The 13,258-nt window shown below is 40.7% G+C and overlaps 1 protein-coding gene across 2 annotated transcripts in view; it reads left to right on the top strand.

The window, feature by feature from the left end:
* Window positions 1–1,404: 1,404 nt before the first annotated feature.
* The window catches only part of LOC140196365 (IQ domain-containing protein J-like), a 260,193-nt gene continuing 248,339 nt past the window's right edge, over window positions 1,405–13,258 (top strand). For both annotated transcript variants that reach the window (XM_072255447.1, XM_072255446.1), the window contains exon 1: window positions 1,405–1,473. In XM_072255447.1, the coding sequence (XP_072111548.1) occupies window positions 1,465–1,473 (9 nt within the window). In that variant the 5' untranslated portion in view covers window positions 1,405–1,464. The remainder of the gene's footprint in view (window positions 1,474–13,258) is intronic.

Here is a 13,258-nt window from a genome sequence, read left to right as displayed (position 1 = left end):
GGGTTGTTGTGCAGAATGCCAACAATTATTTCAGTGGGACCCTAACTGCCCCCCTTTCTTGACTCATGTAGCACATGCAAAGGAAGATGGGATGTGAAATGGGACAGATCTGGGGGTTAAGGTGTGAAAAGCATCAGCAACTGGGGACCTGATTGTGATTGGAAGGTAGTCGTAGGGAGTCCGAAGGTGTGCAGTTGGTTGGAGGTGGTATGAAGGGATATTTGTCACAGATAAAATCTTTAGGGGCAGGAGGTAATCTGATATTAGGACCAGAAGTCATGGGGTGTATGTCAGTGCAGTGGTAGAAGCCACAAACAAGTTAAGTAAAATAAAAAGCAACTTGTACTGATAGGTTCCCAGTACAGGTTTGCAACTTGCTCAAGAAGGCCACATTTAAATAGTAAAGTTTCTGACTGAGCATAATTATTCCAGGAATGACCAATGCTTGGGTGCTTAAATTCCAAATATGGTTACAGAATGCTGCAATATGTAAATGACTGGCAATGAAATGGTACCATTGTCACATATGACGACTGGAAGTGAGTATTTGAACTTGCTGATGTGATTTGACCTGGAAATAGTTGCTGTCATGTTTCACTCTGAAGCCCTCTATTTCGTATGAGAATAGTGCAAAAGGAATCCTGGCTGAATTTCTTTGTTCCAATATCAAACATTGAATCACTCCCTCAGTACTGATTTGGAGAGTCAACCTAAATCCTTGGCCTTATTTGTGGAATGGTTTCGATTAAAATTACGAGAACCGTATTTGCATTTATAAAACTTGCATTAATAAGAAGACCTTTCGAATGCCCGTGTAATTTGCAAATGGAAGACAAATCACGTCAATTTTAGCATTCTCATGGATACAAATTAATTTGACTGTCAATACAATAACAAGAAAAAGAAACAAAGGGGGACTTAATATGCTGTATTCTCAAAAGTCTACAAAACTTAACATATGGCCTTCGGCACAATAGAAAACCTTAAACCCCTTTAAAATACAGTCTGTTTGGCTTTTGGACACTTAATATAGAAACAGATGGAATTGGGTTTACAAGTTAGATCTGAAATCGTTGCACTTCTAAAGAGTGTAAATCGCCGCCGAGCAAAGTGTACGAATGCAGCGGGAAGGCCACTCCGTGCGCACTTTTGAATGTTTAACGGCGGTGGATGCAACGCGCACGTTTCTGTGCAGTTGTTGGAGCATGACCAAACGCCTGCGCTAACCCAACCTTCCCGCTCGATTCACTTCCCAAATTGTAATGAGTTCATTGGTGTGTTTGGTTAGTCCGCCTGCTGCCTGTGGGGTGGGTGCTTTCGCTTTGACGGTGTCGCTCAGATGCTCACGGTGTGCGTAACACCCGAGCTTCTCACTACGGGACTCTGCACGGCGCACCAGAGCTTGGAGAGCCGATTCTTGCTCGAGAATTCAGCCTTCAGTTTCATTGCCTGGGAAACGCCAAGATGCGCCTGGTAATTGATTTTATTTTCCTCTTAACCCTGTATTTTTTTTTTGTTGTTCTATTCTAGATGTTCTGTAGGTGCATTTGAATTTAGGGGTGTGCAGCACCGTGGCTGCCCGCTGGTTTCACTGGGATGGGCTGCCTTCACGTGTAGCTTCCCGGGGAGATCAACCCCGTGCGTCCGGGCGGCGGCTGCTCTGCACAGACATACTGTGTTGGAGATTTCCCGCACGCAAACTGAGTTTTCCTTGTGCCCGTCCCTTCCTTGGCTACATTCGATAGAACAGCACGCCTTTCTCTGGTTTCACGTTGTAGGGTGAATTTGAATGCTTACTACTGACTCTTCAGTTTATTCCAGCGTTGTATATATAATTAACGAATATTGCACCGGATTCATCGCGCTTAAAGCAGTATCAAAATCGATGCAGGTAATCCTACTCTGAATGTTCGAGAGGAATATGTTTGGGTTGGGTTATTTTTTCTGGAGTGAATGCAGTTGCTATTTCATTAGTCTATATCATAGTTTTGCTTCATTTTGTGAATTAAAAAAAACAAACCTATCAGTTTAAATGGTCGCTGGCAATTGGAATTACCGATTACTTCCCCTGGCAATCGTTAGTTGTAGGTTTCCCTCAGTAACTATGTCAAAGTTAAACTTTAAAAGCGGTTTGATAGAATTGGTTTGTTTTGTCATTTGCTGAATCGCTTTGCTCGCTTTTTTTTCCCATTCTGTAATCGAGATTTTGAAAAATCCTCTCAAATTAATTATCTGTCTTCTTGGTGGAGAAAACCCTTTCCTCCCGAGGATATCCTCTACCAAGCCAAGTGTTGACGATTTTAAATCGGGACAAAGCTCTTCTTATTCAGCCAACTGCCTGTACTAATTAGTAAATCATTTGATAGCCAGCCAGGAGCCACCTGTCCATTAGAGAATTCACCTTGAGTGATTATCAATATTCTGTCCCTTTTAGACCAGCTTTGCAAGCTTGTTATAGTCAAGTTTACTACAAACTTGATCTATTTGATATGTCATCATCATCCTTTAAGTATGCCAAACTACTCAATGGTATGAACATTGAATTTTCCAGTTGCATGTAATCATTACCTGCTGTGTGCCACTCTTCTGATTTCTCCAATCCACTTCTGGTCCTCCCAATTTTTTGTTTCCTTTCTCAGACCATCTTCTAGTCCACCCTCCCCCATCACACATTTTAACACTCCTTCTCCCTTCTTTCTTTCTTCCGTCTGTGCTTAATTTCTCCCAAATGCTTCCCATTTTCACCTTCATACCATACTCCATCCCGATTCATGGTCTTGACCTGAGATATTGACAGTTCCTCTCCTGCAGATGCTGCTGGACGTACTGAGTTCCTCTGACAGTTTTCCCCCTCTCTAGGTTCCAGCATCTGCTGTCTCCAGTGTCTACCCTTCAGTCAGATTATTGGTCTGTAAGATGAACTTTAGAATACACTTTAAAACCTATATCCTGACTACAGAGGAGACAGATCAAGCTTATTCATAGTTGGTCAAAACTAATTCAATCATGAGGGGGCACTTCACTCAGGGGGTGGTGGAAGGAGCTGCCGGCAGAAGTGCCTGCAGATTCGATTTCAACATTGAAAAGAAATTTGAATAGGGACATGGGTGGGAGATGTATGGAGAGCTATGGTCCAGGTGCAGGCCAGTGGGACGAGACAGATCACTAGTTTGGCTTGGACCAGATAGGCCAAAGGGCTTGTTTCTGTGCTGTGCTTGGCAGCTTTGAGCTCCACTTGATTCCCATGCACTTCATCCTGGGAGTTGGTCCAATTCTGAGTTTCATAAACTGGAATGGTCAGCTGCCACTTTTCAAACTGAGGTGCACTGTGTTCCAAGATATTGACTTGCAATGCAAACTTGTCCTGATTTTTTTCCTTTTTCACAAATCCTCACATTGTTTGGTTGAGAATAGCATGCACAATCCTGAAAAATTTCCTGACACATCTTTATTTTTTGAGCCATAAAACTCAATTGAATGTCATGAGATAACAGTCTCAGTTCTGAGTTACGTCTGTTACTCAGAAAATAATCCTTGAGGATGCAGAGCCTTTCCATCTTCTCAGCATGACTCTGAAGGACTGTATCCTTTTGGAAACAGATAACATCCAGAACTCGCTAGTATCAATGGATGGGAGATGTAGTTATTATGTTGTTAATGTATTGAAAGCTATTGTGCTAAAGTTGCTGGCGCACATTTTTCTTCCTTTTCCGAATCAGATTTAATTATCATCAGCAAATGTCATGAAATTTGTTAACTTTACGGCACTGTACAATGTGTAAGTGACAACTTTTTTTCATTTCTCCGTCCATCGATGAAATGAAATTCATAATCATAGTTTTGCAAAGTCTAGTTTGTGCGGACTGAGTGGTGTTCAGAGTGGGAGTATTAAACAGATAATTTTTGGCCTGAATATTGAATTAATTTAGATCAAATTTATGGTACGTTGGCTGTATATTACCCGAATATGCTTAAGCAAACCCACATTTCTCTGCTGATTAGGAAAGGCTACAATGCAAACTTCATGATTGAGCCCATGCGCCATGACACCTATACCCTTAGTACGTTTGCTGTATATTAACTGAATATGCTTCAGCAAATCCACATCTCTCTCCTGATTAGGTTAGGCTACAATGCAAACATCATGATTGAGCCCATAAGCCATGACACCTATACCCTTAGTATGTAAAAGTTCTAAGGCTAGGCTCAGACTTGACAAAGGTTGCAAATCCATGAAAATGCATCAGTCTATCAATGGTACTTCCAAATGTATCAGTTCTGTGGAGTTGACGGTAGTCGTGTAGTGGGGCAAATTGATTTATTATTGTCACATGGACTGATGAACAGTGAAGGACCTGGTTTGCAGGTAGAATATACAGATCACTTCTTTACAGCAGTGCTTTGAAGTAGTACAAGAGGTTACAGAGAGTGCAGGTAGACAATAAGGTGCGGGGTCATAATGAGGTAGATTGTGAGATGGAGTCCTTTTATCATATGAAGGAAATATTCAGTAGTTTTTAAAAAGAGTTGGGTAGATGCTGTCCTTGAGCCTGGTGCTATGTGCTTTCAGGTGTTCGTATCTTCTGCCCAGCGGGAGGGGAGAAAAGAGAGAATGGGCAGTGTCTTTGATTACGCTGGCTGCGTTACCAGTGCAGCAAGAATTGTATGCAGAGTTTGTAAGGTGGAGGCTGGTTTCGATGATGAGCTGAGCTGTGTCCATGACTCTCTGCAACCTCTTGTGGTCATGGGCAGACCAGTTGTCGTACTCAACCGTGATGTGTCTGGATTGGATGCTGTTTGTGGTGCATTGATCAAAAATTGGTGAGGGTCAAAGGGAGACCATGCCAAATTTCTATGGCCTCTTGAGAAAGAGCTGCTACTGAGCTTTCTTGGCTGTGGAATGAGTGTGTTTGGATCACAGCAAGCTATTCGTGATGTTTATTCCTCGGAACTTGCAGCTGTCAGCCCTCTCGACCTCAGCACTGTTGATGTTGCTCTCTGGCCTTGCTGCTTAAGATCTGTTGGCCAGGAAGTAAAGACGGTGGAGTGGTTGTCAATAAACACTAGTTTAACACTTCCTTGTGTTTACTAGTCTGAGATTGATATCTTTACTGTTCTGCTGCTCCAGGGTTCCTTATGGGGCTAGTCAACCTGTTTCAGTGGAGGGGGAATTGCATTGGGTCAAGCTGGAGTTAATGCGTGCCATCACCAGCCTCTTAATTCACTCCATGATGGTAGGTGTCAAAGTCACTATGCAGTAGCCATAGTGTCACAGGATCTGAGGGCACAGGCAGGTTCGTGATCGAGGCCAGATAATCTCTATGGGTTCACTCTCCGGAAGACTGATCTTGTGTTCACAACAGTAACTGCGGATTTAGCTGCATTGGATGCCTTCAGGGTGGGTGGTGACATTTTAATCCCCTTCTGTTCAAGATGCATAGATTGCGTTAAACTCATGGGGAAGGATTGCACTTGGTGATGCTGCCTGATTTGTCTTGTTGCCTGTTACAGCAACTGACAGCAGTATAGGCAGTTTTAGATAATACAAGTACTAGGCATTTTATCAAGAAGGCCATGAACATTATCTGACTGCAGCCACCTGATCTCACTGGCTTTTATTTTGCATAAGGAGAGCTCGGGTAAGTATCTGTGAATTGGTAGTGATAGTTCAAGGAAAATATCTGAAGCCTCAAATGCCAGTCATGGACTAACTTGACCATTGCACATAACTGAATATGATTCAGGATTTTCTTTTAAATCCAGCATCGTGGCAGGATGAGGAATGTGCAGTACTCACAGCAAGTTACATATGCTAGTCTTAAATTGCATTTGGTATATTCAGTGGGTAACACTATGCTTTGTCTGGATATGAATTATTAGATTGATAGGATATATGCAGAAATATTTTGCAAAAGCAGTGAGCGGTCCACAAACATGACCTCATTATTTGCACTATATTTATTTCATTACATTTCTAGTTTTATGTCCTTGCACCATGCTGCTGCTGCAGAACAGTTTCATGTCATATAAAACAGACATAAAAAAATTGATTCTGATTTTAATAACAAGTTATCTTCTGGTGTAATTTAGTGTATCTGAACAGAATCATAGTTTATACGAAATTCACAAAATTCAGTGGACATTGAATATTTGAAAAATAGAAAATTCTATAAGCCCTGAGCACGCCAGTCAGTGGCTAGGGAGAAATAGTATCGTAAACACGAGGAATTCTGCAGATGCTGGAAACTCAAGCAATACACTTCAAAGTTGCTGGTGAACGCAGCAGCACTTTGTCCTGACGAAGGGTCTCGGCCCGAAACGTCGACTGTGCCTCTTCCTAGAGATGCTGCCTGGCCCGCTGCGTTGAGAGAAATAGTATCCTTTTGTTTATTATAACTGAAAATTCATCTTATAGTAATATAGTCCGGGTTCTTCAGTCCTCCTGAAGGGTCTTGACCTGAAATGTCAATGGTACTCTTTATCATTGATGCTGCCAGGCCTGCTGAGTTTCTCCAGCATTTTGTGTGTGTTGCTTGGATTTCCAGCATCTGCAGATTTTCTCTTGTTTGTGACTGTGTTCTTGAATTCTGTTTGTTGTCAGTTTGGTGATACAACTGAATGGGTAACGAACCATCTAGATGCAAGAAGACAGAATAGCCACAGCTTTATAGTGTCAGATAAGTTGAGGAATTTAACCCATTGCATTTCACACCCTTAATTTACTGTACTTGATTTGCCATGCATCAGTTGTCTTTGATATTTCCCTATTTGGATATTCTTTGATTCAAATAGGATTCTAAGTGAACTTTTCCTTTCTGCTTTATTGCAACTTTGAAATTCAGCTCTGCTCCACATGTTGCATTACATAGTTTGTTATTTATTGTCTTTGGATCCCATCATTAAATATATATAAACATTTAAAAAAGGCAGTTATTACCCTTCAACCGTCAGGCTTCTGAACCAGTGTGGATAACGCCACTCTCCTCAACTCTGAACTGATTCCACAACCTGCAGACTCACTTTGAAGGTTTGGTCACTTCTTGTGTTGTGAAGATGTATTGGGGTTTTTTGCTGATGCAGCTTCAAAATGACCAGTGATACTTTACAATGTTCCTTTATGAGAGCAAGACAGAAGTCAAAGCAAAAATGGTCATTAAATGACTGTGTCAGAGTAAAAGATGATATCATTCATCACAGCATCAGCATGCACTGCTGTCATTCCCCAAAAGTGTCTGATTCTATTTGCAACATTTCACATTTAATTTTCATTTTACTTTGCAGATTATTTTCACAGTACTATTAAATGGAAAAGCCAGAAATATCAAATTTGTAGTCAAATTATAGCTGATTCTCATAAATATTGCTTAAATGATTTTACCAAATTAGCATCATATAAACATACAGTAAAGCACTTAGCTGCAATTATTAAGCTATAATTGCTAAGCACTTATGTGCTAAGTACTCCTTTATCAGTACTAAGCATTTTATTAATCACCCTATTTACTGTACCTTTTATAGATCTAACTTCATTTTCTCAGATTTATGTAGGGGATCTCGACAGAAAGAGCATATCCCATGTATGGCATGTAATAACTTAATACCATTCCGTCTACATGAGAGGAAGGAGCAGTGGGCAGACATGAACCAGGAGGAATTGCAGTGGTCTGTATTCGTAACCCTGATACAAATAATTTTTTAATTTACATTTGATTTCAGAGCAACCAGAAAAAAATGAAAAACAAGGTCTTGAGTAAAAGAGTGAACAGCAATGTGCCCTTACACCATGGTTTTAATTTGGGGCAGCCATAACAGGCACATAGCAAGCAACCGATATATATGGCGTGAGGCTAAACACTCCAGGAAATAAGAACTGAATGAATATTTGAGTAAGGTCTTGTATATTTATATGAGCGAAACTGGATACAAAATGCCTTTTTAACATTGATCACTGATTGTATTTTTAAAGTTGTTATTTGTTATGGATGAATCTTAGCTGGTAGGTGCAGGTTTTATGGAGGCAAAGGAAATAGATTGGTTGGCAATTCCCTTTCAATATAATGACAATACATGATAATTGAGAATTGCGTGTATTTTCAGGAGACCACGTACGTGAACGGCAGCAAGGATTTGGAGGACTGCTGATAAGCATTCACAAGTACGTGAACTGCAAGAGATTTTAAGTTACAAGGAATGCCATTTTGATGGCTTAATTTAATGCTAATATATTCTTGAGTAAACTTTAAATTAATTTTGACCTGGTAAGTATGTTCTGATTGTTACATGGCCAAGAACTTCTAGATCATTGCATGATTTGATTTGTTAAAGCTGTGTTATGTGCAAGTTAGTTTAATCTTGTCATTCTGTTTTGCATGTAAATAAAGCTGGATATTCATCCAAGTTCTTGAATTGATGTTTCTAAATTTTTATTTACTGCATACACTTTAGAACCTGTGTGTGTGTGTGTGTGTGTGTGTGTGTATCTGTATATCTATATTCTTTCCTCATCAAGTTACCTGAAAATTGTTGTCAAGAAAGTTGGTGCTTGACATAGCTTTGGACCTTCACCCACTGCTACTCTGTCTTAAGTATAGAGAAATTCTTTGACTTTTTATTAATCAGCATTGAATAATTACACCTCAAAGGAGATATTTTTCCTAAAATCCCAAGAGAACACCTGCATGGCATTTTCAAAAGTGCGTGAAAAGGCAAGCAAACATACAGCCTGTGGGTTCTTTCTTCCCAAACAAAAAAATGGCACACTGTAGATTTATATCCCAGTGGTAAGATTCCCAGGGAAACTCTATAGGCTTTTACATCAATCAGTACGATAGTTTGTTTGAACTGAACATTGTAGAATGTACATGAGCCTATTTTCTTTAAATGGGATTTGTTGAATGCTTTAGTGAGGTAAGGCTATCTGCAAACAAACAAGATTGAATTGGGTTTCATTGAGCATTATTCAGAATGATAGTGCTGAGGGTGAAGCAGTTGATATACAAGTCAATGTATTGAGACTAAGGAAGGACAGGCATATGATAGGGCAAAATTGCAGTCAGTGGGATGAGTTGAAGTGTAACATGGGGGCAAGATTGAAAAGGGTAATGAATACAGCACTGAAAGTATTAATTTGAATGCATGCTATATACAGAATAGATGTAGTGCTGTTAGAGATTGGCAGGTATGTTGTGGGTATCACTGAGTCATAGCTGAAAGACCGTAGTTGGGAGTTTAACATTCAAGGGTACACGTTGTGTTGCAAGGATAGGCAGGTAAGCAGAGATGGTGGTCTGTTGGTTTAAAAAAACTTAAAATCAAATCCTTAGAAAGAGTTGACCTAGGACTGGAAGATGTAGAAACCTTGTAGGTAGAGTTAAGGAATTGCAAGGGTAAAAAGACACTGATGTGTGTTATATACAGGCCCCCCAAACAGTAGCCAGGATGTGGAATATAAATTATAATGGGAGATAGAAGAGGCTTGTAATACAGGCAATGTTATGATAGTCATGTGGATTCAATATGCAGGTAGATTGGGAAAATCAGACTAGTGCTGTATAACAAGAGGGAATCTGTAGAATGCCTATGAGAGCTTTTTAAGCAGCTTGTGGTTGAGCCCAGTAGGGGAAAGGCAATTCTGGATTCAGTGTTGTACAAACATATAATGAACCAAACTTGATTAGGGAGCTTTAAGGTAAAGAACTCTTGGGAGTCGGTGATCATAGAATTCACCCTGCAGTTTGGGAGGGAGAAAATAAAGACAGATGTATCACTATTACACTGTAGTAAAGGGAATTATAGAGACATGAGAGAGGAGCTGGCTAAAATTGATTGGAAGGGGATACTCTTCAGGGATGACGGCTGAGCAGCAATGGCTGGAGTTTCTGGGGTCATTTGGAATGTGCAGGATAGATACATTCCAAAGACGGTGAAGCATTCTAAAGGGAGGGTGAGGCAAATATGCTGACAAGAGAAATTAAAGAGAGCATAAAAGCATAAGAGAAGGCATATAATATAACAACAATTAGTGGGAAGTTAGAGTACTGGGAAGCCTTTAAAAACCAAAGACAACCAAAAAAACCATGGAGAGAAAAGATGAAATATGAAGGTAGGCTCATCAGTGTGCTGTACTATTCTACGTTCTAATATAAAAGAGGATACCACAAGTTTTTAAAAAAATATATAAAGAGTAAAAGAAAGGCAAGAGTGGAAATTGGACTGCTGTTAAACAACACTGGGGAAACAGTAATTTGGGATAAAGTAATGGTGGACGAACTTAAATCAGTCTTCACTGTGGAAGACACTAGCAATATTCCAGAGTATCGGGGGCAGAAGGAAGTGCAGTTGCTATTACGAAGGGGAAGATGCATCGGAAGCTGAAAGGTCTGAAGGTAGATAAGTCACCTGGACCAGATAGATGACAGCCCAGGGTTCAGAAAGAGATGGCTGAAGAGATCATGGAGGCATTCATAATGATCCTTCAAGAATCACTAGATTCTGGAATGGTTCCTGAAGACTGGAAAATTGCATATGGCTCTCCAGCTTGCCAAAGAAGGGCGAGAGGCAGAAGAAAGGAAATTATGGGCCAGTTAGCCTGACTTTGGTGATTGGCAAGATGCTGGAGTCCATTATTAAGGATGAGGTTTTGGGGTACTTGGAGGCGCATGATAAAGTGGGCCAGAGTCAACGTGGTTTCCTTAAGAGGAAATTTACCTTGACAAATCTGTTGGAATTGTTTCAGAAAGTAACAGGCAGGATAGACAAAGGAGAGTTGGTGGATGTTGTTGACATGGATCTTCAGAAGGCCTTTGACAAGGTGTCGCACATGAGTTTGTTTAATAAGTTAAGGGCCCATTGTATTACAGGACAGATACTAGCATGGATAGAAGATTGGCTGATGGGCAGGAGGCAAAGAGTGGGAATAAAGGGAGCCTTTCTTGGTTGGCTGCCAGTGACTAGTGGTGTTCCACTGGGATCAGTGTAGGGACTACTTATTTTCCACACAAAATGTCAATGATTTGGATGACAGAAATGATGGCTTTGTGGTCAAGTTTGCAGACAATACAAAGGTAGGTGGAAGGATCAGATAGTGTTGAGTCTTCAGAATGACTCAGAGATTGGTTGGTGTGATGTTGTGGGCATCACTGAGTCATGGCTAAAAGAGGCTATAGTTGTGAGCTTAACATCAAAGGATATACTTTGTATCGAAAGGACAGGCAGGAAGTCATAGGTGATGCTTTTTGTTCTGTTGGTAAGAGATGGAATTAAATCTTTAGAAAGAGACGACATAGGGTCAAAGAATGTTGAATCTTTGCGGGTGATGTTAAGAAACTGCAAGGGTAAAAAACCCATTATGGGAATCAAATATCGGCCACCAAATAGCAGGCAAGATGAGGGGTTGAGATTGCAAAGGGAACTGGAAAAGACATGTAATAAAGGTAATGACGCAATTGTAATGGGGGACTTCAATATGCAAGGGGATTGGGAAAACCAGGTTGGCGTCAGATTGCAAGACAGGGAATTTTTGAATGCCTATGGATGGCTTTTTAAAGCAGCTTGTGCTTGAGCCTACACGGGGAAAGGCTGTCTTAGATTGGGTGTTGTGAAATAACCTAGATCTTATTAGGGAACTTAATGAAAAGGAACCCTTCGGAGGCAGTGATCATAATATGATCGAATTCGTACTGCAATTTGAGAGGGAGAAGCATAAGTCACATATCAGTATTATAATGGAATAAAGGGAATTACAGAGGCCTGAGAGAGGAGCTTGCCCAGATCGATTGGAGGAGGATACTGGTGGTGATGATGGCAGAGCAAAGATGGCTGAAGTTTTTGGATATAGTTCACAAGGCGCAGGACAGATGTGTCCCACAGAAGAAATTGTTCTGAAATGGCAGGGGTAGGCAACCATGGCGATAAAGGGAATTTAAAGAATGCATAAAAGCCAAGGAAATGACATATTAGGTAGCAAAAGTGACTGGGAAGTTGGATGATTGGGAAACTTAAAATCCAACAAAAGACAACTAAAAAAGCTACAAGTAAGGAAAAGGCGAAATATGAGGGCAAACTAGCCAATAATATAAAGCAGGATACCTTAAGTTTTTTCAGTTATATAAAGAGTAAAGGGGAGGTGAGAGTTGATATTTGACCACTGGAAAATGATACCGGTGAGGTAATAATGGGGGACAATGAGTTGGCAGATGAATTTCATGGGTACTTTGGATCACTCTTCATTGTGGAAGGCACCAGCAGTGTGCCAGAGATTCGTGAGTGTCAGGGAGCAGGAGAGAATGCCATTGCTACTAGAGAGGAAAAAATGCTAGGCATAATAAATGGTCTTAAGGTAGGTAAGTTATCTGGACCAGATGGACTTTCTCGCAAAGTTCTAAGAGAGGTTGCTGAAGAGATAACGGATACATTGGTCATGATCTTTCAAGAATCATTTGATTCTGACATGGTCCTGGAGGACTGGAAGATTGCAAATGTCATTCCACTCTGTAAGAAGGGAGGAAGACAAAAGAAAGGAAACTATAGGCCAGTTAGCCTAACCTCAGTGGTTGGGAAAGAGTTGGAGTCTATTATTAAGAATTAGGTTTCAGGGTACTTGATTAATGATAAAATAAGCCAAAATCAGCATGGTTTTTGTAAAGAGAAATCTTGCCTGACAGATCTGTTAGTGTTCTTCGAGGAAGTAACAAGCAGGGTGGACAAAGGAGAGGCAGTGTACGTCATTTACTTGGATTTTCAGAAGGCATTTGATAAGGTGCCACACATGAGGCTGCGTAACAAGATAAAATCATATGACGTTACAGGAAAGATTCTGGCATGGATAGAGGAATGGCTGACAACCAGGAGGCAGGAAGTGGAATAAAGGGGCCTTTTCTGGTTGACTGCCAGTGACTAGTGTTCCTTGGGGGGCACAGTATTGGGACTGCTACTTTTCACATTGTTTATCAATGATTGGGATAATGGAATTGATGGCTATGAGGCAAAGTTTGTGGATGATACGAAGATAGATGGAGGAGTAGGTAGTGCTGAGGAAGCAATGCGATTGCAGCAGGACTTAGACAAATGGGAAGAATGGGCAAAAAAGTGGCAGATGGAATACAGCGTTGGGAAATGTATGATCATGCATTTTGGTAAAAGGAAAAATAGTGTGGTCTATTATCTAAATGGGGAGAAGTTTCAACCATTAGAGATGCAAAGGGACTTGGGAGTTCCTCGTGCAAGACTCCCAGAAGGTTAATTTACAAGTTGAGTCTGT

The sequence above is a fragment of the Mobula birostris genome, chromosome 4, assembly GCF_030028105.1.
Source record: "Mobula birostris isolate sMobBir1 chromosome 4, sMobBir1.hap1, whole genome shotgun sequence".
NCBI lineage: Eukaryota > Metazoa > Chordata > Chondrichthyes > Myliobatiformes > Myliobatidae > Mobula > Mobula birostris.
The sequence above is the reverse complement of the archived record's forward strand: the minus strand, read 5'-3'. Positions and strand labels throughout refer to the sequence as shown.